Source organism: Grus americana, chromosome 28 (assembly GCF_028858705.1).
Source record: "Grus americana isolate bGruAme1 chromosome 28, bGruAme1.mat, whole genome shotgun sequence".
In the NCBI taxonomy this organism is placed as follows: Eukaryota; Metazoa; Chordata; class Aves; order Gruiformes; family Gruidae; genus Grus; species Grus americana.
Genome location: NC_072879.1, coordinates 1268844 through 1292452, shown reverse-complemented (window position 1 = coordinate 1292452; position 23609 = coordinate 1268844). Strand labels below are relative to the sequence as shown.

Below are 23609 nucleotides of genomic sequence, written 5' to 3'. Positions count from 1 at the left end.
GCAGAAATGAGTCAGCTCCCAAGTTGTTACCAAAAAAACCTCAAACCCCCTGGATTTTAAGAAAGCTGTGAAAGATGAGGTGTGTAAGCGGGTGGCAGGAGAAGGGTGTTCAAGTCTCTCGTGGTGGGTAGGGGCTGTCCTGAATCATGCCGATGCTGCTGAGCACATAGCTCATGGAGTGGCTGCTTGGCCAGGAACTGTAACGCTGCTGTTTGTTGGCTTCATTGGTGGCTCTTGGGTTCAAAACAAGGTTTGTTTTAGTAGTCCAGCACCTGGCCGCGTGTTGTTCTCCCTTGCCATCTGCAGGGGCTTTCTGTTAACCCAAAAGGAGACTTTTCAGAGCTTTTCATTGAGAGGGATCTTCAAGTCTATTCAATTTTGGAAGCTTGTTCTTTTGTTTTCCAGCTATCCAAGGAGGAAGGAAATGAAGAAAAGACAGAAGATAATTTAACTACCTTGTTTCCTGGCCAAAAAAGAAGGATCTCTCATCTTGTCAAACAAGGAAATGTAAGTGCAGCTTTTAGAAGCAAAAGTTTAGATTCTTTAAAGTGAGGATTTTCCGTCCTGTTATGACCTGGAAAATGGTGCAGTCCCAGGCTCAGGCAGTAGTGTACGAGTTGTTTGTGCTGGAATCCATCTATGTCAGATTTCTTTCCTCCCCTTTCTGATTTCTGAAAAACGTGGTGAGGCATCTGTTACAAATGGCAGCAAAACTCTAATAAACTTCCATAAAACCAGGGGTGAGCTGTGAAAGAGTAAACCGATTCTGCACCTTGTAACTCATTGGGATAGATGGAGATGTTCATTTTTCTATAGTCATTCAATTACTTAGATAAAAGTTAGCTGACACAAAGTCAGTCTGTGTCTGACAGTACTTTGCTTTGTCTTGTGGACCTAAAAGATAGCTGTAGGAATTTTGTCAGATGTTTAAAACTATTACCTTACGTCTGTTCTGAATCAGCCAAGATATCAACAGTATCTTGTTTGATACTCTTCTTTCACAATTGTGAAAATACTTTAAATACAGAGGAGAAGGAAAAAAAAAAAAGACAAGACGTTCTGATTTTTTTTATTTCTTTCTCACTGGGATTTTAATTCATGTTTTCTCTGAGGGTTTAATGTGTTTCCCTCCAGGTGCTGAGCACAGATTAGTCAGTTTTATGTTCCAGCAGTATAAGAGTGGAGACTTACACACTGATTTGAGCTGGGTAGTCCAAATTAATTGTTCTTCCTTTCCTCTCTGCCTAGAAAAGGTTTCTTTGCTTTTAATAATTTGAAGCCCTGAGGTCAATACAATGCGTTTTATTTAACTACATATCTTCAGCCAGTTCATGTGTTTTGATAAGGGCCCTTTCTTCCAAAGTGAAGAGATAAGAGACTGAAGCAAATGGGTTGGAAATTCATTACCTCAAATATTTATTGTAAATAGGTGCCTTTTAGACATGTACAAATCTTTAAATACATTTTCTTAATGCGACAGCTGATCCCAAAATGCTTTCCAAAGATGTGAGCCCCAGCACAGCCATTGCATGGGCAAACAGAGCCGATCTGGTGTGCTCAGCAGCAGCTGCCGTGCGCACGCACCGGGACGCGCGTTCCCCGGAGTATCTCAGCTCAGCGCTGCTGCTGCCACCAAGTCTGTTCAGGAGGTGCCGTAAGACCTGAACTGCTGCTTTTATGCGCAGTGTGGAGGGACGAGGCAAAGCACGAGCCTCCAAGTAGAATATTTGCTCAGTCTTGCTTGTGATTTATAGCTCAAGGACTGAGCAAGCAGAACAGGAGGGAGCTGAGTTCTAGTATAGTTGTTGGGGGAAATGGTGGGCCAAAGGAATTGAAGGTGAGGCAGCAAATGAGTGACCTGTTCTGCTCGGAAGTCTGTAATTATCATTTAATAGCTGACTGCACTCAGTTTGGTATCCAGAAGCTGGTGTCGGCATCAGAGACCAGGAATGCAGGAGGTGCCAGCTTGCCCCCAATTTGCGGTCTCAGAAACGCCACGTTACACGTGGGCTGTGTGAGGGCACTCTTCTCTGAAGAAATTTCAGGAGGGAAGGCCTGTTTCTCAGATTTCAAAGGTTATTAAGTAGTGTGGAGAAGTTTGTACTTCTGCTGCTAGAAAACTTCTCTCTTTGCTGACATAATTTCTGGCACCTTTCCTGCAACCTAAATTTGAACATCAAAGAAAATGCATGTATAACTTGTTTGTGCCAGTAACGGCTGAAGCAGTGAAATGCCTTCAGAAGTAGGCAGGGGCAGAGCCTGTTTAAAATTCAGAGCTCAGTTTATGTAATGCTCTAATCCCATAAATACATATATGTGAGACTTTTAAGTAGTTACAGGAATTAGAGACCTGAAACAAGGCTGCTGAGAGGTGAGGAGCTGCTGTAATGCAAGGGTAGATGGCACTGGTTCTTCAGCATGGGAGAGACAGGGAGGCAAAGAGCTGTGAAACTCCGCATCGTGTAGCAAGGGGGACTGGAGAAGAGTTGGTCACTTTTTCATTGCAGCATAAACTAAAGCAGCATGCAGTAGGCAGTACGGGGCTAGATTCATTTTCTGGTGCAAGACTAGAGCCGAGAGTATTGACAGAGTCCAGAAGTGGGTTAGGCGCAGGGATGGGGAGCATCATGCCATTAAACAAGCAGTTCACGTACCACCTACCAATTTAGGAACGTGCTAGAGTGCTGGGAGGCCTTACAGAGGGTGAATCATTAATGTCATATTTTTTCATGGGTGACACTAAATATTTTGTTCTGGAAGGTGGTTGGGATCTTCTTCTCTCAAAAACCTGTATTCGCTAACAGAGGGGGACTGAGGAAAAGAGACCTTTCCTGGATGAATGGAAGCCAGAGGGTGGGGATTAAGCAGGATGGCTCTAAAACCTTTTTGTCCGTGCAGGCAGAGGTCCCGAGCAAGCCCGTAATCCGGCCGTACCGTCCCCCCACTGCTCAGGAGGTCTGTTACCAGAGGATCCAGCTGGCTCAGCAGCAGGCGGCACAGCTGGCTGTGGCCGTTCAAAAGGCCTCTCTTTCTTTGCCAGGAGAAAAGAAGAGGATTGCTCACGTGCCAAATGCAGCCCTTTCTGCAGCAGCCAAACAAAGTAAGCCAGCAGCGTTATTTGGGATTGCTATCCTGTCCTCCCCCCTGTTAAAAGACACTGCCTTCTGTTTAAATTTCTCCTGAGCAGATGTGAAACTATCAGGGGGTATGTAGCATTGGCCATGACTTGAATCTTTGCTGATAGTGAGAAGTGGAATGTCTTTCCCCTGAGAAATTCCATCCTGTTCGGAAAAGCAACAGATTAGACGTACAGCCCCGTTTCCCCACCTGTCTCACCCAGCCTCCCTCACTTCAGCTTGTTCTTTTTCTGTTTCTTCCTTGGAGCGTGTTTGCTCCTCTTTCGTTCTTCCATTCAAGCCTTCAGAGGTGGCACGAACGGGGGGAAGTACCAATTAATGCTGGTTGGTATCCCTTTGTAGTTGGAAGGACTCAGAGCTGACGTGATGGGCACTTAGTGCATTGTACCTGACAGGGTTACCTCTTTAAACTCTGCTGACTCAGTTACCCCAAAGCAAACAGAAATGAGGCATGTTTCCTGGCAGAAGGTTCCTTCATCCTTGCCTGGAAGGTGGTAAAATTACCCAATTTGTATCCCTTTGGAGGCTTCCGTTCGAAAAAATCACAGCTTGCAGCATGGGCCTTTTACAGTAAGTTCATTCTGGCAACTCGAAGCCCAGTGGCAGGATTTCTGCCTAAATATGTTTTCTGTTTCTTGCAGGCCTTCTGAGTAGCAAGACGAGTGTTGCTGGCAGGAGCGTCACACCTTCCAATGACTCTGAAGCACCCACCCTTTCTCTGAAGGCTTGCACCTTAGCTGGGATGGCTTCAAAGACCACCAGCACCGTCGTGCCGAAAAGGATAGCACATGTTCCCTCCTTACAGGTAAGAGAAATTTGAAGTCTTTCTGGTCATTCCCCATTGAGGGTGGTATGTTTAACTTTGCTGCTCCAAACTTAGCACTCTCTGAAGAGTGATGTTTTGATTAGGTTGATTAAATGGGTTTGTTTCTTCCTGTGGTTTTCCTCGATAGCATTGTATAAAAAATTAAACACTTGAGGGGTAGGAGCTTAAAAAGATAGAAATACTTAAGTGCTGCTCTGATCTCTTTGAATATTGATCACTCGTCTTCAGTTTGAGTCTTCTCTTGAGCTGTCTGGGTAGGTGTGCAGCTGTTTGTGTCAGGGACTTGGAGCCTCTCCTGTTCAAAAGGTATCACTGGATTCACGGCCTTCCTGGGCTTTGTGGGCTGTACTGAGGAAGGTGGTTATTTAAAGTCCCACAGTGACCTATATAGTTCAAATGTTACCATTTAAACTTCATGTTGCTGTTAATATTTGGGAAAAAAACTTTTTTTTTTTGTCTTTTCTGGCATACCTGCCCAGCCTTTGGGTACTTCTGCTATGAGTTCCTCAGTGAAGAAGTCCCTTCTTTCCCCACGAGCGGTGGGGAACCTGTTACTTGTTCAGACAATTCAGAGTAGAGTCGCTCGTGTAGCAGCGTGTGGATGGCATAGGAAGCTGTTTGCTGGAGCGGTTATGTGGTTAGTGCCAGGAGCTGATTAAAGATATCTTTATTGATGATACCTTGTGTTAAGATATGTCATAACGCACTCATTATTTCTGTAGGAGTGAAAAGTCATTTTCTTCCTTCCCCACCCAAAAAGCCACCATAGTAATCTATAACTTGAAGCTGATTAAAAATAAAAGAAACAGCCGAAAGGATAAAATATTTACCAGTGTTATAGAGGTGCTTAAGGGTATCATAGTAGAGGATGAGAAGAAATACATACGTAATGAAAAGGAGCAAATCCCCTTGAACAAGGCATCAAAGTGGAAGTCTCACAAGTAAAACGAGCACTCTTCCCATTGAGATAGGACTAGTTGCTCGCTTTTGAACATGCTCCTATCTTCCGTAGAGCTGTTTTTATTACAGATTGCAGCAGGTGGTTTGGTTTATGGATATCTCTTGGGTGGAACGGAGAAAGACTGACAAAAAAATTGGGTGCTTTAGGGGTGAACATACAGTTTCTTCTCAAAAAAAGAGGCAAATTATGTGATTTGGTGGATAAACTGGTGTTAAATGGAAAACTGCAGTGGTAGGTTGTAACTCAGTCCAACGTGCAGGTTTTACGCATGAAGAATATGTCGTTCCGTTTAAGGGGGAAAATCCGTTCAGGAGCATCATGATACAAAAGAAAGAAAAACCCCAATGCAGTAAAGTGACAGGAATCCCCCGGAAAGTGGGATTTAGCTGGCTGCCAGCCTGGCAGGAGTGGGCCTCCCATTCTCTCTTCATAGCCAGAGTACTGAAAAGAAAACCATGACTGTCATGTGCACAGCTGGTGTCATGTGTTCATGTCTCCAATTCAAAGCGTGATGCTTGGTACCATCCTAATCTTGAATCTCTTAATGTAAATGTCATCATTTTCGTGGTCTGGAATGCTTGTATGTGTAAATGTAGCATTGTGACTAATGCCACTGGGAGTCCTTGGCTGCTGGATGAGTTGCGTAATGAAACACGGTTGTCTTTTGAAGTAGTTTAAATACTGAAGGTGGCATAAAAGCTTCAAGTGGCGGTTTTAGTACCAAAAATGATGTGTGTTATATTTAGCTTTGGGCAGATTTTTAGAAAGGAAGTCATGCCGCTATTAATAACATAGCAGGAAATGTGAGAGTCTCAAAGCAACATAGTTAAACCCTGAATAGCCTCTTTCTCTCTCTCTGTCTCATCTCTAGAGCACCAGCTTACAGAGGCCTGTTATTCCCACAGAATTTGGTGCTAAAGTCCCAACAAACATTCGTCAAAGATATCTCAATCTCTTCATTGATGAGTGCCTGAAATTCTGCTCCTCCTCCCAGGAAGCATTTGACAAGGTCTGTACTAATGCTTACTTCTTATGAATAAAGTCTGCAGCAGAGAATAACATGACTGAGACCTAAAATTGTAGCAAACTCATAAAAAACCCTCTCATGTCCACATGCAATTCTGTAGAGGGGACTGGCATTAAATAATTCCAGACTGGACAACAGAAAGTGTAATTCCAGTGGGGGGCCTTCTGCTGTGTACAGCAGCAAACACCTCCTGGAATCTAAGTGTTCGGCAGAGGTAAGTGAGAGTAGGTATAATTGATAAAAGTTGCTGTTTACAAACCGTGAGGGTTTTAAGGAGCCTTCTAGCAGTAGGGAATAGTATAGTAGGATTTCCAAAAGCAGAGTTGAGAAAGTAATGCATTTTCTTGGAAAGCTTTGGCCATTAATGTTAGTTGGGTGAGCATGGGACATTGCGTGGTGCGTTTTGTAACCAAAACAGACGCCACAAGGATTTCTGTTGTGGGATTTTACCTTCACAGTGCCCTAGGGGGAATGTTCCTGTTGCATCCAAGGAGTGACTGTTTGCCAGACTTCCTTTTCTTTCCAGTTAAGATCTTGCACTGCCACCAAAGTGGGGAAAACAGCCTTTCCCAGGCAGTTCCAGAGCTGCTTTGTTAATCTGTCAGGGAAGGTTTCACATGAAAATGCTTCTCCCAGCACTTTTTTTAAAAATACAATTTATTTTTTTTTCTCTTACTCTTCCAAGCAGGCCCCAGAACCGGAATGTATTTGTGCCATGTTCCACTTTATTGCTCAATTCCTTGACAGGCAATTCTTTTTGCTATCATACTTGGATTCTGTATTTTAAGAGCCAACCGTGTCTTTTCTCCAAAAGCAGTAGTGGAAAAGAGAGTATGTAGTAATGAATTGCATTATTTGCAGGCTCTGGCAGAAGAGAAGGTGGCTTATGAACGTAGCACCAGTCGCAACATCTACCTGAATGTGGCAGTGAACACCTTAAAGAAGCTCCGAAGTCTAGTGCCCAATTCCCCGTCCAGTATGAACAGTACGTACCACGTTTGTGGTTTAATAATCGGAGCCCTGCTTGGATTAGAAGCCACGGAGAGGAACTTGTTGAAAAGACAGACCCATTTCTCAGAAGCATTATGCTGAAAGGCAAACAACTCCAGTTAGCTTTTTATAGTCTGGCAAGCTTTAATGGGCCTTCAAGAGGCAAGTCCTGCAATGCTTTGTTGGCTGTCTGAACCTAAATGGAGATAATGCCACATGGATTTTTTTTTTTTAGCACAAGTTCTTTAAAATGAAAAGCCCCGCTAATGGAGTAACTTTCACATGATGCCTTCAAAGTGATAGACTCGTCCATCACCGCAGAAATCTGTTACACACATTAAGCTTCAAGAGAGAAACGAAGAGGGTTAAGACATTTCATTATTGGCTCTCGAGAGGGTACATTAAACAATCAATTTGTGCTGTTCTTGTGAATTTTTTTTTCCTGGTCTCTTCCCTTTTCTCCCCTCTGTCTTCATTACCTTCATGGCCATTAGTCAGAGCGGCTGAACTTGGGAGGTTGGCCTTTCGGAGAGGGCTGCCAGTTAATGATTAGTAAAAAGCACCTATCTGCCATTATCTGATGTGCTGAGCATATTCTAGAGCTCTGAAGCTCCTTTCTAAAGGAAGCTGAAAGATTCAGCGTGGGAGTCCAGTCTGCAGGGACCTAACAACCAAGCTGCTCGCTGTGGGTGGGTGATCCCACCATGCAGCACATGACTGGGTCGAGTTGCTTCTGTGCTTGGTCCTGTCTTGCTTCTGGTCAGAAGGAGGGCTTGCTGTGCAGAGTAGGCAGGTAGAGCTACCAGAGTTTCCAGGGGAAATGTAAAAATGGCCTTGCTGCTCTTAAAAAAAGTTCCCGTGGGCTGACAGTGCAAACAGAAAGCTCCCCATAGTGCTGCAATGAAAGTGCTAGGCCACCACCTTACACGTGCCAATTTCTGGAGCAGAGCAAGAATTCAAGAGGACAAATGCAGTCCTCCTTTTGCCGATGTGTTTTGGCCCAGTCTCTAGGACTGAAGTCACTTTTACTCAGCTGGGTACTTGATGTCTGTCCTGTTTTGCTTTTTCTATCTTCTTGCTGCAGAGACAAGTAACAAGAAAGTGGTGTCCCATGAAGCTGTGCTGGGAGGGAAGCTTGCTGCAAAGACGAGCTTTACTCTGAACCGGTCAGGGAGCTTGAGAGCAGAGGATTTAACAGGTAAGACCCTGCTCCTGCGAGGCTGTGACCTGTAAATTAGCTGGGGGTATAGCTGTGACTGGGGAGAGCAGGATCTTGCTGATGCGTGAAGTGCTGTGACTCATCTGCGGGCCAGCGCTATGAGTTATTACCTGGCTGCAGACTCGCTCGGTGATTGGTACGTCCCTCCGATCAGCACCTTCCTTACTTCTCCGCTTTGGGCTGCGATTTCACTGATGTGTCTGTGTGGCTTTGATGTAGCATCAGTAACTGTTCAGAGCTGCCTCTTGCGTTTTGGGTATTACTGACTTTTGGGCTTTTATTTCTGTCTGGATTTAACTTTTTTGCCCTGAAGCAGTACTTTACAATGTGCCTGTCAGATTAAAAGGCAGACTTACAAATATCTCCATCTGCTCTGCAGGGCTCGTTTTCACGTTTAGGAATGTCATAGTAAGGTCATATCGTAGCCAAAGGATTGTGCCACAAGCATTATTCGTGTTGGCTCAAATCGGTTATGGATATTTTGGTTGCCAAGAGATGTAGGCAAATTGTTGAGGAGATCAGAGAAGAGACAAGGAGGCCACAGAGCAGAAGGAATTGACATGGAGAAAGCTTAAAAGGGGTGGTATAGCTCAGCTAAGCAACATCAAAGGGTACACAGCAATATTGGAAGGGTTTAACGTAGCAGCGAAAGGAGAGATATTGAGCAGAGTCCAAGAAGTTTATAATTATTCTGTGAAATGAAACGAGCAGCCTGAAATCAAGAGCAGGAAGATAGCTTCTGATAATGAATTTTTTAGCTAGCCTTGTGGGTGGCCTTTGAGGGGTATTCTTTGGGCTGTGTTACAAATTACCACTTAAAGCATTTAAAACATGAAAATGGGAGAAGTCTCACATTGGTAACAGAAGGCCTGAAGATGGGCCCTGTGGAGGAATTCTGTTTCACCTGTTTCCCAGACTTAATGCTGGTTGTTAAAGAGGTTAAAAATCAGCTTGTGCGCCAGTGACCAGATTTTAAAAAACACTGTTCTGGCATCTATTTCCCTGTCAATCCTGAAGGCAGTGGAAGCAAGTTCGAAATAATGGAAGTCCCTGCCAGGAGGCTTGATAAAGTGAAAAACAGTTAAGAGAAGCAGCCCAAACTTAAGTGATCTGACTTCAGCGTTGTCTTTGTGTGCAGGAGCCGCCTTGTACCGGCGACTAAAGGAGTATCTCATGACTGAGGAGCAGCTAAAGGAAAACGGTTACCCAATGCCTCACCCAGAGAAGCCCGGCCGCGCTGTCCTCTTCACTGCAGAGGAGAAGAAAACAACTGACTGTAAGCTCTGCTGGCTCTTTCATTCTGCAAGGTTTGCTAGATACATTACAGCCGGAGACACCTGTCCTGCTTGCAACTGGTCTTTTTGCGTGAAGATGTTCTTGGTGTCAGTGTGGAGCAGTTTGCTCCTGGTGTGATGGGTCTCCTTGGCTGTGACCTTTGTCTCTGCAGGCCAGCCGGTCGCAGAGGAGAGGAGTGTGGCTGCAGAAGTCTGCTGCGTTTCTAAAGGGCGAGTTTGTTCAGCTTGCATGTCACAAGAATGTTATTTTTGACACAAGGTTTATAGGTTGTGGCACGTGGGGCTGTGAGGATGAGCGAGGTTTCTAATTGCTGCTAACGAATATGAATTGGTCGGATTTCCTCCCTGGACAAGCTGCCTTTGGCCACCCCCTGCAAGGGCATGTGTTCTACGCTTGCTTGCTCAGTGCAGGTTTTGACTCCAATTTCATGGTGCTAACCTGGAGGCTGCCTGCTGCTGTTGCAAAGGAATTGGTTGGAGAGAGGCTCCTGTTTAGCGTCTGATGACGCTCCCCTCTTCCAGGGGAAGGATTTTTTTTGGGTCTCTGTGCATATGAACTGCTGTTACGGTGTGATATGGACTGACACTGGGCCAGGCCGGTTTTGTGGCGAGTCATGCCTTGCTGGTTGGGATTGCACAGTTTTCTGCTTGATCTCTTGACAGTCCTGGCCAAGTAGTTCCCAAAAGCACTTTTTGCAACTGGACAAAATGATCCCCCAGGTTTCCTCAGGACAGGGTGAGGTCCTCTCTCCGAATCCTCTGAACTCCTGTAGCAGGATTTATGCTTCTCAAACACTGATTAGACCAGGCTGGGGTGCAGCAGGGATAAAACACATACTTAGGAGGTGTTTTGAGGTGCCTTGCCACACTCCTCTGAGCATCTCTTTGGAGAGACCTTGCTAAAGTGTGTTAAGTGCTCATCCATGTTAACACCTTGTGTCTACATTTGTCCTGTGGTTGCTGAAGCAACCTGTACGAAAGCTCTCTTGCATTAACACTATCAAGTACTGTATTTGTTAGAGCCATTTTCTCCAGTTAACCAGCCAGCTCCTTTATACAATTCTGAGATCATGTTCTTGGTTCTGTTTCTGTAGTTTCCTGCAGATGTTGCAGGATCTTTGAATTTGTTCTTATTTAACTAAAGCTATTGCTAGTCTGTTAATGCTGGGACCGTGGTCAGTGGACAAAAATGGTCTAGACTGGTGTTATGCAGAGCTGGGAATGTGCTAGTAGCTTAAATGCTTACACTAGAACTCAGGGAATTGCATGGATATCAGAAGTGTGACAGTCGACTCCTTTACTGTGGCTTTTCGCATCTCCCTTCTCTGAATTGTGAGCACTACAAGCACAGATGACAGGAGAGGGAAGTCCGTGGCTGCCCCCTCCGTGGGCCAGGCTGTGCTGTAAGCATTCCTGGTTTTAGGTGCTGGAGAATCCGTACAGAAAAGCTGTGCTCAGGAAGAGCTCGGATGTCATTTGGAAGTGACAAGGCGCAGATCCCCTGGAAACCAGGCTTCATTAGCTCTGATGTCCAAAGAATGACTTATTTATCCTGTTTCTTAAAATAACTGTGTTAGAGTACAACGTAATTTGCTGTGGATGAAGAAACAACGCAGCAATTGTTGATGTGAACTGTATTGGAGCTGATGCTGCACACCAAAAGCACTAGGGAGTTGCATGTTTGCCTCTGAGAAGTGTTGGGGGGGCAAAAACTACTGCACTGCGTTTTCAGAGGGGTTGCTGTGTCTTTATAGGAGTTTGAAACAACATTTCGAATCCTTTTTAACAAGAAAAGTTGTTTCACTGGTGTTTGAGGCTTGGGCGATTCTGATTTACTCGTGCTTTCGCCAAGGTTAACAGGTAGAGGATTTCTAATGACCTGACTCTTGCTTCTTTCTCTCTTCTCTTAAAGCCTCCTGCAGGATTTGTTGTCGCTGTGGCACTGAGTACATGGTCTCAGCCTCAGGAAACTGCATTCGCAAAGAGGAGTGTGTACATCACTGGGGAAGGCTACGCAAGCAGAGAGGTATATCTCTTCAAAGAGGGCTTTGTCACATGCTAGCTCTGCTCTAGCTCGGAACACAGAGTCTACCTCGGATTTGAGTTGCTGTGGAACATTTTGTGGCTCTTGGGGCTTGTCGTGCTCACAGATTGTGGCAGTTCCTAGTTTTGTCACTGGGTGGCCCTGCTGCTGCGGAAATAGCCTTGCAAAGAGCTGCTGGGAAGTAGTAGTATGGTCCTCAAAACGTGACGCTGGGGCTGGTGCAGAGCTGGTTCACCTTTGTTTAAAAAAAGTAAAAGTAAAAACGAACCTTCCTGCGCCTTTTGAAAAAATCAGTCTTTTTAGGAGGCTGACTTGGGAGAACTAGATGTCTGTCACTGCTCAGGAGAGTTTACTGGTCTTGGTTGAATTCATTTGCAGCAAGACTCTAACCTAGTTTGAGCTCTGCTGTGGTTTTCCATCAGAGCATCCAGGTGGCTTCTGGAGTTTGTCTGGCTGAGTACGAGAGACTTAAACTCTTTAGATTGCTCTGTGCGAATCCATGCTTATTTTCCCCTTTGTTTGACACATTATTGTTGCTGCCCTCATCCAGGGTATCTCTGCATGTGAGAGCTAAAGTTTAGGTCTCTTGCTAACAGGATTCTTCTCTTTTTGACTCTTATCTCTTGCTCTTTCAGTGCCAGGTGGATGGGAAACTCATTACAGCTGCTGCTCAGGAGCTGTGGGTTCACCAGGCTGCCAGGTTGCTAAAGTAAGTTACTGAGCAACACCTTTTTATTCTCAATGACATTTGTCCTCTGCTTACAGTGGTGATGGCTGGGTAATCATTGCTTAAGCCTTTAGAAGAATGGTGGCTTCCCTTAAGGGGGGAAAACAAGTACTTCTTAAATATCTTTTGCTACGCAAAGGTAGTAAAATGCAGGGTTTGGCAGGAACAAGGAAACTCGGCTGTCTGGAGTGAGGCGGTTTCATTTATTCTAAGCAAATGCCAGTGGAGTAAGCTTCCCAGCAAAAGCTCAGATGCAGACTTCTGTAGGGAAACATTGAGGAAGTGAGAAATAAGGAATTTCCTTTTAAGGAGCAGTCTTGGGGCCTTGACAACAGTGTGCCAAAACCTTTTCCCCATTTTTTCCTTTCCCATGCCTGTGCTAAGGTAACTTTCTGCCGTAGGCCAAATCTTTTCTTAGTTTTCCGTGTGCTGCGCGCCCTTTATTGTATTAAGGGGAGGAACCTTCCCAAGGAGCCTGTTGTAACTCATAAATATTACTTCTCTTCAGGAGGGAGGGGTGAAAAGGATCCCAGCACTAGAAATCAGAATGAAAAACCTACTCAGGAATGGAGTTTGGGCCCTTTGATAGACCTGGGATACCTTCGCACAGCTGCTTTTTTTTTTTTTTTTTTCCTTTAGGCCACAGGAGAGTTGGCTTCCCAGCCTGGCATTACTGGTCCTCTCAAACCACTGACTGAAGGGAGCAATCCGTCTTTTGCTGCTCCCTCAGGTCTCTGGGGATTCTCCTCGTCACTTTTTTCAGTGGCATTTTTATATTTGACAGCTGCCGTGCAGGGGAGAGGAGCATGATGCAGAACCAAGTGAGAGGGGATGTGAAAGGCTCACGTCCAGTGGAAGGGACTCCCAGAGCACATCTGTTACGAGGCATCTTCTTCTCCCACTGTTTGAAAGACCTCAGGCGATACAGGGCCAGCAAGGCTGACTGTAGGCTCTAGAAAGGTGTGTGTCCTTGTTCTGGCCAAAAGCTAGAGCTAGGAAGGGAATTCTGGGGCAAAATTCAAGGCTTGTTAAAATAGGAAGAATTGTCTGTATGGGCACCCTAAAAGCTTGCCCTGCACAGTCTGAAGCATGGATGGGATCAGGCAGGCTGCTACTTTTCCTATTTCTTTTTCATGTGAAATTAGGATCTCTTTTTAATTAGTGTTCCAAAAAAACATCCAGCAGGGAAGTCGGGAGGAATTGATGGGGCTATAAAAACACAACTTCTCCGCATGTTTTTACGTGGCTGTTGTAGACCATAAAACCTCATGGCCTTTTAAGAAACATACAATCTCTCTAATAGCCTCATACTCAATGAAGCATGCCGCCAGTGCTCCAGGGCTCAGGCATCCTTTCACATCTGCCTCCTAGTTGTTGTGCTGCTACAGATCACTGTGCTCTGGCTTTCTTGGGGTTTTTTTCATCCAAATGAGCGAGTTTTGCAGCATCCTTTGATAGCTTTAAGGTTGGAGTCCGCAGCCTGCTCAGGATGAGAGTTTGCAATGAGATATTGGGATGTTTGGGCTACTGGGGAGCACAGTATCTTTCAGCTTTGAAGGAGAGCATTGAAAACAGCCAATATTTGTAATAAGAAACTGTTCTAAGAAACTACATCTGTAGCTGGTTAGAAAAGCATGTCTGTCTTTTCCTTCCAAATACATTTGAGATGTGCCTGTCTGGATTACGCTGCAGTTAGCCAGTGTGGCAGGAGATGGCAGGATGGAGCTGTGCTCCTACCTATGGCTCCCCAGGAGCAAAGGGGTCTGGAGCTGCTGTTCTTTGTGATAACTGAGTCTGCTTCTTTCTCTGGTCTGAAAAACAGAAGCAACTTTTCTGCCTGCCTCTCAGAACAGTTGCAGAACCTCAACTATTGTAGAAAAACACTGATTTATTTTTTTCTTTCTTTCCTTCACTGCCCAGTTACATTGTATTACAGAGGGAGGGAAGGGATTAAGCTGCAAGGGAGAGTAACATTTACTATCTGTTGGCCTGGTAATCTGCTCTACCCATTTCTTTAGCAAAACAGATTCATGGGCATAGATGCAGAATGGACAAGTGTGGCCTCTTGCTCCTGGGAAGCGATGAAAAATGAGGCCTTTGAGCAGTGCTGGCTTTGGATGCAGGGGGAGATTGGACTCAGTCTTGGATCAGCTGTCTCATTAACTTCAAATGATGCAGTTGTCTGTACTTTGGCTGCACCTGCAGTAATAACCCGTTCAGGAAAATATGCAAATCCTTGCTTTGGTTATCCTTCTGCCTACAGGTTTCAGCTTTACAAGTGCCTCGGTTCCTCTCCAGCCTTTCTATCCTGAGCAAACAAGTACAGGGTTTTTTTCCCTTGTAGGGTGAGATCTGTGAGAACCACAGTGAAGGAGGCTGTGCACAGGCTGCTGTGATTGTGTGCAAATACAATGAGATTTAGGGATAGACAAAACAAAAAACCCCACTGGGGAATAAGGGAGAGAGAACTTCACCTCAGGGTGTGGTGCAGCAGTTTAATTTGACCTAAAACCATGTTAGTGGGCAAAAGGGCAGTTGCAACCTCTGCCTTGCCTTCGATTATGTGTCCTGCTTCCCCACTGGCATGGTGGTGCAGGTAACTGCATCAGTTTAAAACTCCCCCTGCAAAGAAGGCTTTCAGGCTGACCAAGTAGGGTGGGATCTGTGGAGGAGAGGAGAGTGGAAGTGCCTGTTACAACAGCAGCTTAGTCTTGCATTGGCTTAAGCCACTCGTGAAATCTCTCCCTGAGTTTTCCTGCTAGCTCGGGGAGCTCTTTGTGCTGGATCTTGTTGACCTTAGAGCTTTAGCTGTGGATAATGAAGAGTGGTTGGAAATGCTCTCTATTTATTGCCTCAAGTGCTGGTAGGCAGTAGCTCCTGTTTGTGAACTGTCTGGTTTTGGGATACAGTGGCTTTTATTTGTTAGCACGCGTTGACGTTTTCTGGTACTTCATTACACCAGTTTCTCATGCCGTCTATGGGCTATGATACACCTGACGCTAATGCTCAAACAGGGATGTCTGGGATTAGAATCCTGCACCTGGGCATGTCTTGGCCGCAAGCTAAACCAGGAACAAGCAGCTGGAGCTAGATCAGTGTACGACCTCAGCGTGACCGTTTCTGAGTAATTCTACTCGGAATTAAAAGTCAAAAGCTTCTTGTCCCTAGATGAGTGATGTCTTGCTCCTACGTAGCTGTCAATATGATGCCAGTAGCCCTGATCTGGCTTTGGAATCAAGGGGCTGTTTGCTATGGTGGTGAACTTCTCAGACCTACCGGTAGGCAAAACTTATTCCTCATTAACCTTTAGAAATTATTAAAAAAAAAAACCAAACCTTTTTGTTTAAGTGGGAGGTTCTGTTGAAATGGACTTTTTGGATTCTTGTTCCTACCGTCAACAATTCTTTTTTTTTTTTTTTTTCCTTTCTTTCTTTCTTTAAGCAACATGTCCACGATGGACGAAAGGAGAGCCTTGATGGCTTTGTGAAGACTTTTGAGAAGTTGCCTACAACTGATGGCTACCCTGGAATCTACGCGTTAGACTGTGAAATGGTGGGTCCCTAATGATAGGGGCAACGTACAAACGAAATAAAGCTTTTTGGGGATGGTCGAGGCTGTGATACTGAAGGGCTGAAGGAAAGCTCTGTTTCCTTACCATCATCTTTTCTTTCTGCTGTGGACTGTAAATCATATCGGTCCTGTACGTTTAAATTAGCTTTTATTAGTTAGTTTTAGCAATGTGTGTTTCTGGGGACTGCGTGCACCCTTGAAAAGCTGTAGCTAGCTGGCCGATACTGAGCAGTGTTTGCTGGCTGGCCTTGCTACACTAGAAATGCTGCATTTTGGGAGCTGCAGCACTTCGGTGAATGGCTCTGTTGATACCGAGCTGTGGTTGGCATGCACTTGTCTTCATGTCTGCTCTGTTGCTTCCAGTGCTACACCAAGCAAGGACTGGAGCTGACAAGAGTAACTGTGATCAACTCTGACCTGAAAGTGGTATATGACACCTTCGTCAAACCGGACACCAAGGTGGTGGACTATAACACCAGGTAAGGATGGTCTCCCTTGGGTCAGAATCAGGAACGTAGGGGGAATCGCTGGGAGCACTTGTTGAGACTCCGCTGACCACCACTTCCTAACGGCTGAGACGCTTTGGGCCTTGAGGTATTCCTTTAGTGAAGGAAGCCCTCCTTTCTGCTCTTCCTCTGCAGATTCTCAGGTGTGACAGAAGAGGATCTGGAGAACACTAGTATCACCTTGCGGGATGTCCAAGCCGTCCTACTCAACATGTTCAGTGCAGATACCATATTGATAGGGCATAGCTTGGAAAGCGACTTATTTGCACTAAAGGTAACTTGCATGTCTTGCGTTTACATCGCTCTCTGTTTTTTTCCCCACTCTGGTGTGTGTTATACGTCTCCTTTAAATTTAGGAAGCGTTTCTTTCCAGGAACCAGGAGGACACAGTAGATCTGTCTTGTCTCTGAGCCAAGGGAAGCTGTCTGTGCAGGGGATTGGGTCATTGTGTGTCACTCATGGTGTCACCCCAGCTTTTGGTGACTGGTACTGCCCAGAGTGACAGACCTCTAGTGGTGACTGGGGAGGGTGAGTAGAGCAGGGCTGCTCGGAAGGACTGATCTCGAATCATTTCCCTTGCACCCCTGCCATATAGTCAAGAATCCTCCATTGGTGTCAGCATCCTTTGACTTTCAAGGATGGCTTTGACTTTGAAGATGCACTCAGCCAGGGTCAGGGCATGATCAGGGCAGGTTCTGGAGTCCCCTGTGCCCTCTGGATATCCACAGTACCTATTTTAGAAATAGGACAAGCCTCTTTATTGTCTCTGCCGCTGGAGATAATTATCTCATGGTTTCTCTTCTAATGTTAACATGTCTGGTTTTTTCTCTGAATGAGGTTCTCTGCCTCGTTTGCTGTGATTTGTGGTGTTGCTTTGATCAAGCCATTTTGACCTTTCATCTGTCTTGTCTCCTGCCTGGCCCTTGTCAGTCTAGCCTGTGTATCTCTCAACCACCTCTGCTGTCCTGCGAGGGAGGGCTGTCCTCTCCCCTTGCACTCTGAACATAGATCCCAGAGAACTTGAGCTGAGTCTTTAGCGTATGCTCACAAGCCAGAACTTCCTCCAGCCATTCTTTATCATGCTGCTGCTTTGATGAAGAAGCTGTGGCTGCCAACTCACGGCAGTGGTTTGGAAGCAGGAGGTTTTAATGCCCTCAAAGCGCTTTACCTCTCCATGGCACCCTTTATCCCAGCCTCTCAGAGAGTTCATCATCATCATAAAAAAATTATTTACAGTTTTATCAGCACAAGATGACTGTGTTGGCCTCTTAGAGGCATGATTTTCTCTTAGCATCGCAGACACTGCCAAGAGAACGAACCCAAGAGCAATATAGCAGAGCGTGACAGGCAGTGGCATGTCAAGTCATAATGTCTGAAGGCTGTGACAGTAAAGTCGACATCTCGCTAATAGCCATGGCAAGCTCCAAATGGTGATAGCATTTCAATTTTTATTTAAAGCTATATTATCCTGTTTCCTCAGTCTTCCTGATCTACATAAGTAATTATCATTGTGCCTGGGTGGGTGCCAAACTTGACTGCAGTCTAGGAAAGATTATCCATAATGTTGGCAGTTTTATACTCCAAAGAGCGTAGCAGGTTGTTTCTGTTAAACTGCAGCTGTTCTCGGGCATTTACAGAGCTGGCCTATGAAACTATTAATGACGAAGTTACGGATTGTCGCGCAACATTAGCTGGTGCCTAGGAAGAGTCGAGGCAGATGAGGAGACTGGATTATCGGGGTCCTGTCCGAGTCATCCTGCGTCAAGACTTGCAGAGCTGTCTTTTGGTCAGGCATACAGGTTTATCTCTTAGACCTTGCATTTTACTGCTGTATATGTGATGTGGGACTGTCTTCATCCACGTTCCTTTAGCTCTCACTGAACATGTATTCTTGGCAGCAGAAGATTAATTGTGTCTTAGCCTGAGAATAAGAAATTACTATTTTAAAAAAGCCAGCTTACCCGCCCTGTGTTTATGGACCCTGTCAGATGTGGCCTTTTGGTCCTCCACAGGGCCCCTGGGTGCAGGGGAGGGAGCATGTTGACCCCTTCAGCATCCTCAGTTCCTCCAGCATGATGACACTTCATGCCTAGAGGACAGCAAACCTCTTGCCTCCCCTGTGTGCTCAGGCATTTTGACCTGGACACGGGAACAGCCAGGGCCTCCCTCCCATCCACCGTGTAGTTCCTTATGCCCAGAAGTACAAGATCTCTTTGTCCTATTTCATCTTTTTTAAGTCAGTGCTGATTAAAAACTTCCTGTTGACTCATTGCTGACAGACCGGAGGTTCTCAGGTTGGTTTGCACCTTGAAGGTGAGGCCTTTTCTCTAGAAGCAGTGTGATGTACAATGGGTTAAGTACAGTTTTGGCTTGCACATCCTTCCCACTTCTGTCCACACCATAAGAAGCAGCTGAAAGGCTGTTACAGGCTTTGTGGGGTCAACTGGTTCCTCAGCTTAGCTTTTCCTTGTGAAAGACACTGTCAGAGGAGTGCCAGCTTCTCCAGGCCAGGGTATTAAGGGTTGACCTGTCCTGTCATTTGAGTGATACGAACTGAATCAGCCCTGAATTTCTGCTGCTTTGAATGTGCAGCTAGGCAGGGCTTTCAGGGCAGGCGTGTTGGCTGGCAGAGCGCTGGGAAGCCAGTGTGCATGCACCTTTCAAGGGAGAGTCATCTTTGATTCAGCCAGAGCCTCTTGCAAGACTGGCTGGGTTGGAGCTTGGCGACAGCGTGACATAGAGCCTGAGAGGCTGACCGGAAGATTGCTTTAGCATGGTTAATCCTAAGGCGTGTCCGTCCCTGTGGGAGGGGGAAAATAAGCGTGTTTCTTTCCTGCTCCCTCCCTCCAGCTTATCCATGGCACAGTGGTGGATACCGCGATCGTCTTTCCCCACCGGCTGGGTTTGCCTTACAAACGGGCTCTCCGGACGCTGATGGCAGACTACCTCAAGCGCATCATCCAGGACAATGGTGAGACCAAGGAGGAGCTGAGAGTGAGGGTCTCGTGTCCCAACCCACCTGGATGTGGGCTCCTTGGACCTGCCTTCTGCTGCTCTCCCCAAGCCCCGTCCTCTTGCTCCTAATCTTTTTTTTTTCCTGCATAGTGTCTGGCAGTAGCTGTGAACGGGCCAGCATATGAAGTCTCTGCGACAGGCAGTTTCAGTTTGAACCCTGTTCTGAGGGCCAGCAGTACTTGCTTCTTCCCTCCCTGTGCTAAGTGGGGACCCGAGAAGTGGTGTGAGAAGGCCAGAGGTAGCTCTGCCACGGCCATGTCCTGCCCTCCCTTCTCTCTCTGGCAAACCAAGATTGACCTTTCTGTTTGAAGCACGGCATGTTCCTTTCCGTCTTCCTTGAGCACGTTGTAAACGTACTGCTGGGGAAATTGAGGCCTCTCTGACCAGCTACTCCACAGCCTGAGGGCCTGCAGACTAGCAGGACTTCAGCCCTTAATTTAAACGAGGGAATGGTGTCGGGCTGAAGTCCAGCAAAAACTGTGTAGTGGAAATTCTACTTTAGATCCATCACGGTGGCTCACAGTGATGACAGATACAGCAGTGGTTGCTGAGGCAGAGGGCAGTGAGCAGTGTGTCAGGCAGGACCTCGTCTCGGGAAGCCTTGCTCTGTGCTGTGAGCAGTTGCTGTGCAGCGAGGGCTGCCTGGGCCGAGGAGGTAACTGCCATCCTTGTCTTTCTGTCCCCAGTGGAAGGACACGACTCCAGCGAGGATGCCAGAGCTTGCATGGAGCTGATGGTCTGGAAGATCAAAGAAGATGCTAAAGTGAAACGATGACTTGCGCTTTCTCTCTCTCCTGTTCCTCCTCCACCTCTTTGAAGCAGTGCAATAAATGCTCAGAGTAACACTGTCCACCTGTACGCAGCAGCATGCTACCCCAGACTCCCCGTGCACTCGCAGGTATCTATGGGACTTAAGGACGGCTGCTGGTGCAGCTGAACGGCACCAGCTCACTGCTTGTGGGTCCCTGTGTCCAGATAGTGGCTCTCAGATCCTCTTTACTCCACCTGAGGGATACTCTGTGGTACAACAATTGCCTTGTAGGCATGGCAAGGTGGTTTTGAGTAGCACAGCCAGAGAGAACTTCTTGGTTCGTAGGAGAAGCTTTTAGAGGTAGGTTGGATATGTGCAGAAGGATCTTTCTGGTTCAGTTAAAGGTAGATCTTCCCCCCGCCCTCCCCCCAGTATAACTTAAATTGCCTCAGTACTTCAAAGCTGATAGATTCCCGCAGTGTTTGGAGAAGGGGGGAAATGGAAGAAAGTTGGGCAGGAAGCTGTAAAGTGAGTGGATTGCATAGCTGGTGTGTGAATGGCGAGCAAGGGATGGTGAGAGCCGAGGATCAAGCCATCTGGGAGGAGATCCCAGTGCAGTCCCGCTGTGGAGGAGAGAGCCAGAGCTGCAAGAGAGGGAGGCTGGCTGAGAGCGTGCGGTGGGAGCAGCAGGTTGGAGACAAATGAGATGGGGTCAGGGGAATTAGCGCCTGCTGTGACCCAGGTGATCTCTTCGTGGTTCTGCAATCGTTGCAAAAGGGGGACACCACAAGTGTCAGACCTTGCCCAGAGCTCAGGGAGCCCTGCGTGTAGTAGCAGGGCTGGGACAAACTGGGCTCCCAGTGCGCAGCAGCAACTTGCAGCCTTCCAGGGGAGGAGCTGTGTTGGGGATGACAGTGGTAAGAGCAGGCATGGTGTCTTTGCGGGTTAAGCTGTCCTTCCCCTGACCGTCCAGCGTGTCTCCAGCGAGCTTCTATCTAGGGATGAAGGTTTTTCGGGGACCTAGGTGCAGCTAAGATTACACCTGAGAGTGGCCCCTAGCTGTCTGCAGGACTCCCCGCCAGTCTGTCCCTGACAGCAGGGACTTGCTGCAGGCAAGAGCAAAAGCAATAGGTAAAAGTTATTCTTTTAACTAGTTTACGTGTTGGGTGTTTTAAGAAGAGCGAAAGACCCAGTTATTTTCTGTCTGCCTCCCTGCACAAAAGCAACTGTTGAGGGTGCGTCTCTGTCGCGCTAGCGGCGACTGGGGCAGGAGCACAGGCAGACTGGGCGGCTCTAGCGGTCTCTCTCCGGGCAGGGACCAACAGAGCTGATTGAAACGGTCCCTGCCACATGAGGTCTGTTAGCTGAGGTCCAGGCAGCAGCTCAGCCCCATTATTAGAGCAGCGACCGCCTCACCCCCCAGGTGGGACCGGCATTGCTTCCCAGTGGTGGCTGGCGTGGTGCTGGCCCCGTGTCCCTGGCACGGGCTGGCTTTGTTGCTCCGGTGGCAGTGGGGCAGGGGAGCTGCTGGGGTTTGGTTCCTGTCAGAGCCGGGCCCGGCTCGTTCCTTTGTACCCCCGCTGGCAGCGCTGGGCTCGGAGTTTGGGGACGTGCTGCGTGTCCCCTGGCACGTCCTGCTGACCTGTCCCACCTCCGTGCCCAGCGTGGCGGTGGGGAGGAGCGCGGGGCTGGGCTGTGCGTCACAGGCAGCGCTGTCCTGCTCAGCCCCTCTGCCTGGGGCCGGAGGGTGTGGGAAGGTGCGTGAGCCCTGGGGGGCTCTCCCCGTCCCGTGCTCGGAGGCTTCCAGCACCTGACCTCTGCCAGGCTCTGCTGAAGCCACCAGGAGAAGTGGGGACCGTGAAGGCTCCTGTTATTGCTGAGCCCTTCTGTGTTTCCTCCGGCAGGCAGTGCCATGGGCTCCCAGCCTGTTTGTTACCCCAAATTTCGGGCCGTGCAGCTCTGTGCCGCTCCCCCAACGCTCCGTAGGGCACATCCAGCTCTCCTTGCAGCCCGCCTTTGCCAAGCATTGCAGCCGCCTCCTTCCCTGCCACGGGGCTTCCATGTGAAGCGACCTCGGGACGCCTCGTCTCATCCCCCTCTCCCGTGGCCCGTAGGGAACGATGCTGTTCCTGCCCAGGCCGTGGGAGAGACGGAGACAAAGTTCAGTGCTTCCTAACCAGGGAGGGAAAGTTTATTCCCACTTCTGCCTCTTCCCCTTGTTTATCCCCCTGTTTATCTTCACCCCTGGCTGCATACCTGGAGCAGCCCGCCGATCTACTGTGCCGATTAGATTTCAAAGCTGGCTTTTGCCTTGAGGTTCCCCCGTTACTCGACAGGCAGTCCCGGCTCGCCAGCCCTCTCCCGCAGCAGCTGCCTTCCCTGGAAAAGCCGGCACGTTTCTAGCACGGATCCGGTGTGTTGGTGTCCTGCTTGGGGAGCTGGTTGCTTGGCTTGACCCCACCGCCTGGGCTTGGGGAAGGCAGAGCATCACCGTGGGGTGCGTTCCCCCCCCAGCATGAGTCCTGCCAGGCCAGGGGACCTCGGTCATTTCCCCTTCCCTTCCCCACAGTTCAGCTGAGACCCCCTAAAATGAGGCTTTTGGGGAGCAGGGGGGGAAGTTGCCTGTCTTGCGGGATGTCGGTGGGAAAGCGGCCACTTCCACCCGTGCTGTCAGTGTGGGTCAGAGTAAGCGTTGGACCCACGGGCTGCCGTCGCCTCCACCCCCGGGTGCTGTTAACACTGTAAAACCAGAGGTTTGTGGTTGGTAAGAGGTTTTTGGGTTGTACGTAACTATTGTAACCTGTAACTTTTTGTAATTGTTTTTAATAAAAGGGTGTTGACTAGATGCACGCTTCTGAGTCTGGGTCTGCTCTGCCTGCGGACGGATCGAGGAGGATGGGTGCTGGAGCCATCCCGGAGGTGGGGAGGGCCTGGGCAGCCTTCCCTGGAGCATCCCTTCCACTTGCAGCCGCTCTCACTTCCTCCGTGTCCTCACAAAGCGGCTCTGCAGCAGAGCCCGGCCCTGCCCCAGCGCTTGTCACCGGCTTCGCAGCTCTCGGTGCTCCGTGCCTCTCGGCGGCACATCGGCCTGCCGGGCGAGCCGAGGAGCTGGAGGAAAGAGGGTGACGCTGGTGCCGCTCAGCGCCTGCCCGAGTCCAGCTCAACCCTCAGCCTGCGAGATGAGGCGATGCCCGCGGTGTCTGGGGTGGCGTGGGCCGTATCCTCGCTCCGTGCCGACCCTTCTCACCCCCGTGCCGTGCCCTGAGCCGCTGGGCAGCATCGGGGCAGGTCCCGGCTCCTCTCGCCTCTGTCCCGGCGCTGGGGTGAGAGCCCGGGAGTGCTGGTGCCCGTCTCAGCATCCTCCCACCGCCTGACCAGGCTCCCCAGAAGAGCCCGTATCAATCTTACAAATGGGGCAGGAATTAAAGTGCCAAGTGAAGGAGCTGATTCAGCACGGAGGAAGAGGTGAAGGTAAAAAGTTCAAATAAAAAAATAATAGGCTATTAGATGACCTCACTGGCAATGTGTTTTATTTAACGTG

At 48.0% G+C, this 23609-nt stretch overlaps 1 protein-coding gene across 8 annotated transcripts in view; it reads left to right on the top strand.

The window, feature by feature from the left end:
* REXO1 (RNA exonuclease 1 homolog) overlaps nt 1–22911 on the top strand; it is a 41120-nt gene extending 18209 nt beyond the window's left edge. For 3 of the 8 annotated variants that reach the window (XM_054805290.1, XM_054805293.1, XM_054805294.1), the window contains exons 3-15: nt 406–507; nt 2899–3100; nt 3779–3942; nt 5796–5933; nt 6813–6936; nt 8026–8139; nt 9299–9436; nt 11368–11481; nt 12135–12208; nt 15668–15778; nt 16160–16275; nt 16438–16576; nt 19153–19401. In XM_054805290.1, the coding sequence (XP_054661265.1) occupies nt 406–507; nt 2899–3100; nt 3779–3942; nt 5796–5933; nt 6813–6936; nt 8026–8139; nt 9299–9436; nt 11368–11481; nt 12135–12208; nt 15668–15778; nt 16160–16275; nt 16438–16576; nt 19153–19386 (1770 nt within the window). In that variant the 3' untranslated portion in view covers nt 19387–19401. The other 5 variants (XM_054805291.1, XM_054805292.1, XM_054805295.1 and 2 more) reach the window with 5 other exon arrangements.
* Nucleotides 22912–23609: the final 698 nt, after the last annotated feature.